We start from the raw sequence: 5,336 nt of genomic DNA on the forward strand, positions 1-5,336 counted from the left end.
GGAGGAGGGGCCTCCTTCTCCGCCACTGCCTGGGAGATTAATTCTGGAGTTTGGGCTCGCGGGGTGTTCAGCTGCTGGTGTTCTCCGTGTTCAGCACAGAATTTACCCTTTCATTCAGGCTGCGCTTAGTTCCAGCTTGCGGCTGCTACCTTTTGCCAGTAGATGTTAGATCTTAACGCAAGACCCCGTAGTGTTCAGGAAAATAGTTGCATCACAGAAACGTTAGTTTTAAGCGTTAGTTTTACGTGCTAAAACCTCACAAATCCCGAACCCCGAAGGTGAATAAGCTGTATTTAGTAGACGCACTAAAAGTAGCTGGCATTTTGCACTGTATTTAATTTTAGCCAAGAATGAGAATGCTCACCCTTCTCTGAGACAGCTGGTTTGAGCCAAGCTCTTGGAGCAGTAGGAGGTAGAGCAGGAAGTAGAAATGACAGTGGTGAAGGTGACCCCCCGAAGCAGCAACTAGCCAAGTGATTCCTGGGATGTAATAAGGAAAAATGTCTAAATAATTTTCTTCCTTATAAGTGTATCAAGGAGGTTTTCAGATTTATCAGGATTTGTAAGCAAGAAGTCATTGTATAAAGTGGCGCCAGTGTGGTATGGGTGAGGGGAGGATAGGAGATTAGACTCATAATTTCCCCAACTTTATTTGTACAGGAAAAGGAAGGTGTGACCTTTCATATTTTGGCCCTGGGCCATTCTTCTGCAGTCTTTGGCTGTTTTTCCTGTAGGAATGTTATGTGTTAGTAGTTTTCCTCTTACTCACATGAGGAAAAGTTAACGAACTAGATCTCATTACCATACTGGTATAAAAGTTCTTATTGCTGAAACAGGCATTTATTTTGTTTTGCAGGAGACAAGAAGTGCAATTTGATTATTTTTTATGCTGCAAGAACAAGTACACATCCCAACTGCTACTTGTTTTACTGTCCTAGCACTGAGGCTTGTCCAATGAAACCTGCAACAGGACTTGTGAGCTACAAGATAACTAGAGGTAAATAATAGTGAGAGCCACCAGCTCCCACACCAGATTACTTTTGCACCTATGAACTTTCAGTAGTGACCAGGAACTGCTTGGGGTCATATTTTTAGTAAAGTATTCTAAGGCAAGCATTATAATTTGAAAATACTGCTCTTTTTCATTGTGGAAGATGGATGGGCAGGTGTGTGGTGAGCTCCTTTGTGGGTCCAGCTTCCTGCTTGGAATAATGTCCCAACCCTTATAAAATACCTTCACATTAGATTCAGAACTCCTTGTAATTTGTCCTTGCTTAAAACAAAAAGAAGCTCCTTCCATCCAGAGATATTCAAGAAGGAAAATTTCCTGTACATAATGCTGAAAAGTATCACCAAAACCAAGGGAAATACCATGCCCTTGTAGCCAGCTGTGTATTGAAAGGACCCGAGCTACACTGATGAATAACTGGCAGTGGTAATCATTATTTTCTGCTTTCAGTTAGGGAACCTGAAGTACAGAAGCAAACTTTCTAAACTCAGAGCTTTATGGCATGTGGGGCACACACTCGGGAACTTCTTGCTTTCTGGCCTACGCTGTGGGATTTTTAACAGCAAGGCCTACTTGTTGACTGACATTGACTTGCACCAGACCTATTTGAACAGCTTAGATAAGAAACTGATAATTAGACTGTCCTGCCAAGAGTTTACAAGGCAGTTTCTGTGTGGCTGCTTGAGAGACGGAACTTTTGCTGAAAAAGAGAACTTTTCCGAGAAGAACTATGCAAGGAGCAACAGTGTGATATATAGAAAGATTACTCATATAAAGTTACCAAGTATTTTTGTGCAAGCACAATCACACAGGAATTGTGCAAAAGCAATGTGCAACAAATGAACTGCACTTCTGTAAAATTATGACTATAATTACACTTTCCTCCAGCTCCTTCTCCCCTAGAAGAACATTAGGGTTTCAAACAAAGAAACAAGAAATGCAGTCATGCTTGTGCTTTTGTTGGGCATGTAGTGCAGTGCTGAGTGAACAATTTGATTGCATATAGCACCTCTTTTTCATTTTGCACATTTTAGCTTCTGTGAACATTTAATTGTGGAAGATTATGCTAGCTTGTTTAATGTTCCTAATAAGTTTTCAAAGGTAGCACCGGAGCGGTGTCAGTACCAACAAATGTTTCAAACTTTGTTCTTTCATATGAGAATCTGTATGTGGTTACACTGAAAACCAAGCTAAAGGGGGAAAGATACTTTAAAAATTATTTATTTCAATTCCAGTGCAGTTAACAAACCTTTTTGTTTCAATAATAAAAAGAGATGAGTAAGAGTCAGAACTGCTTGAGAGCTTTCCCTTTTAAATGTTCTGTACAGCAGCTGAATAGTTATTATGTATATATTATATATTTTTTCTGTATTTTCATAAATATAATTATAAAATTATATATATATAATATGAATTAACAATTAGCCAGTCTTTCCAAGAGCTCATGCTCAGCCAAATACTTTCTATAATACCTGTAAATCAGGTAAATACTGTAGAAGAAATACTGTAAAATCAGGTAGCTTTTAAGATTATCATTTGTATGGTATTTCTGCCACAGGACACTGTTATGTGACTAGGCTTGAGGCCGACAGCTTTTATGACGTAGAATATAAATGTCACTGTGCATATTTTAAAGAAAGCAAGTTTCATTAGTCAGTATCTCTTAGAGCCCCCTTATATAAATGTTTCTAAGAAATACAAATAGAGTATGCCTACAGTAGTCAAAAATAGATTTAATAATTAAATACCCGTATTTCTGTTTCCAGACATCCATGCCCCAGAGGATAAATCCATCAAAACTGAGAACTTTTCTTCAAATGATTATTCTTTGCCTTTGGATGCTGGCACCATTATTTCTCACAGTCAGAATATCCACCAGAATCACACTGCCAGTTCACAACAATCTGTCTTTCATCAGGCTTCTGAACTCCTGAACCACATAGGCAAGCATTTAGACAACATGGAGTTTCATACAGTTTTTCCTGAATCTCCGAGAGCAAAAGAGTCTGAGAGCTTAGACCTCATCTCAAGGCAGAAGGGAGTTAATCTGCCACCAAACACGCCTTCTGCTGTTCCAGTTGGAAACCCCACTGCTTCATTCCCCACCACTACTCAGGCAGGCGCTCCCGAAACCAGCAGTGCTTCTCTTCCTCCTCTGCCTACAAGTGCTGCCCAGCTGGAGTCTCGTACAACCTCTCTGCATCCTGGTGCTGCTCAACCAGCTACAACCTCCCCCACCACAGCTGCCTCTCCACCTGCTGCAGCCACTGGAGCTAAACCTGGTGTCCCTGTCACCAGCGTCGCTGTCACTCATGTTCCTCTTTCCAAGCCCACAAATTCTGCTTCTACTTCTACAACCAAGCAAGTGACCACAAATTCTGGATCTGCTACCACCCCATCAAGGCTAAGGACTCCAGCCATGGCTCCTGAGCCAACAGTTGTCTCTTCCAGTCATACCAGCCATGTGACCCTCCTCTCTTTTCCAGGTTTCACTCTGTCCAGTGATTCCCCTGCATCTTCCCAAAATGACCTTTGGGGTTCTGACCCATCTGACTCAGAACACTCCCTGTCAGAAGGTGTTCTGAGAGGGAAAGGTGTTTTTCAGCTGGGGGAGAAAAGCAGCCTTGTAGCAGCTTTGCTTTTTGGGGTGATATTCTTGTTGCTAGTTATTGTGCTGACCGGGAAGAAAATACATGAATCTCTTCAGAAGAGGCATTACACCAGGTTGGATTACTTGATCAATGGAATGTATGCTGATGTCTGATTGGGAGAGGGAATAAAATTTTGAGGAGCATCTCTCACTTTTGAGAGGAGAACTCTGAAATGGAACAGTAGATACTGAAATCTCAGAAGAGGATGGATTCCATTTTTTCCCTCTAATGGGAATGCAGGAGACAGGAGATGGGTTTGGTGGGGAGAAGAAACGCTCTGTCTATGCTGAAATATAACGTCTGTCATGTTTGATTTATTACTAAATCCTGAGAGTAAACACTTAAATCCAAGCTAAGCTAAGAAGGTCTTATATTTAAGGAGAAAAAGCATTTCATGAGCTTAATCTGTACTGTGATAAGCTTAGTGAAATAGAAGTACACCTAATAAATTGAGTACCTGTGCAGCACGTGGGCGTTTTCAGTGCTATTTGCACCAAATGCCAGAGTGTTACATGATTGCCTGGCAATCCTATTTACCCTATTTGTAGCGTTAAAGGAATACTTAGTAATAGAGCTTTGCATCTAAATGGTTTTAGGTAAAAAATGTGACATATGGCATAATTTAATTTTCCTTATCTAAATATAGTTTATGGTTATATACATATCTTTAAAGTTCTTTTTCTGCATACATCACAGGTCTCCTTAAAACCACATACTGCAAATGTGAGTGCTCTCAAAGCACACTCTCTTCAGTTCTAGTGTCCCCTTCATGTGACTGGTAATAAGCATAGCTGCTAATTAATAGTTGGTCTTGATGATATTCGAGGTTTTTTCCAGCGTAAACAACTCTATGATTTTAAGTTTCCCTGACTCTTCAACAGGGAGAGTCAATGGGAGCACCTACTGTGACACAACTTCCAGTTCATGTTATTTAAATTTCACTTCGCATACACTCAGTCTAAACCTGGTTTTAGAATGAAAGACAAGATATCAAAGTATTCATGTCAGGTGGCATAATCAACAACAAACGTCATGGCAGAGAAGGAAGGGTGCCTCATGAATGCAAGGAAACAATTCTATTACAAAATAAGAAATAATAAAAAATAAGAGATTCTTAGATCTGTCAAGCTTAGTGTGGTGGGAAGCAAGCGTGATCCAAAAAATGGCCTCAAGGCAAGTTTTCTGAAAGCTCTAAATAACTAAACGCAGAAAATTCTCTGAAAATTTCATTATTCAGAGATCAAAGAAAAGTCAGTGTTTCTTGTGTCAAGAACTTGAATTCTTACTATATGGAGGCTGCAAATTGCTTTATATACACAAAACCAGCTGGTCTGCTACATTGTTTAAGTCTGACAATGGTTAAAAGCAAAGCATTCTGGATAACCTCTTAAAAGTCAGCAAAATTACAGAAGAAAAGTACCTCAAATTTATCAGCTTATTTGTTGACTGCGCTTTGTTTAACCTCATTTTCTTTTATTTTCTTTTTTTTTAATAGCTATTTTCAGAGGTTTCTGGTCAAGGAACATGACAAGGAGGAACATTTCTGGACAATGAGTTCACAGAATTATAAGTACTAGGCCTAGCTGTAAAAATGCAGATGCAGATCTAAGGTTGACCATAATTTTCTCTCGTAAGAACTGCAACCTTCATGAGAAGCTTTCTATGTTGCTGGTGCC

The 5,336-nt window shown here is 39.8% G+C and overlaps 1 protein-coding gene across 1 annotated transcript; it reads left to right on the top strand.

Annotated features, from left to right (window-relative positions):
- The first annotated feature begins 602 nt into the window (after window positions 1-602).
- Window positions 603-4,322, top strand: MANSC1 (MANSC domain containing 1). Its single transcript, XM_008630832.2, has 3 exons — window positions 603-606; window positions 857-997; window positions 2,776-4,322. The coding sequence occupies exons 1-3, from the start codon at window positions 603-605 to the stop codon at window positions 3,771-3,773; spliced, it is 1,143 nt and encodes a 380-aa protein (XP_008629054.1). The 3' UTR covers window positions 3,774-4,322.
- Window positions 4,323-5,336: the final 1,014 nt, after the last annotated feature.

Source organism: Corvus brachyrhynchos, unplaced genomic scaffold (assembly GCF_000691975.1).
Source record: "Corvus brachyrhynchos isolate BGI_N302 unplaced genomic scaffold, ASM69197v1 scaffold523, whole genome shotgun sequence".
In the NCBI taxonomy this organism is placed as follows: domain Eukaryota; kingdom Metazoa; phylum Chordata; class Aves; order Passeriformes; family Corvidae; genus Corvus; species Corvus brachyrhynchos.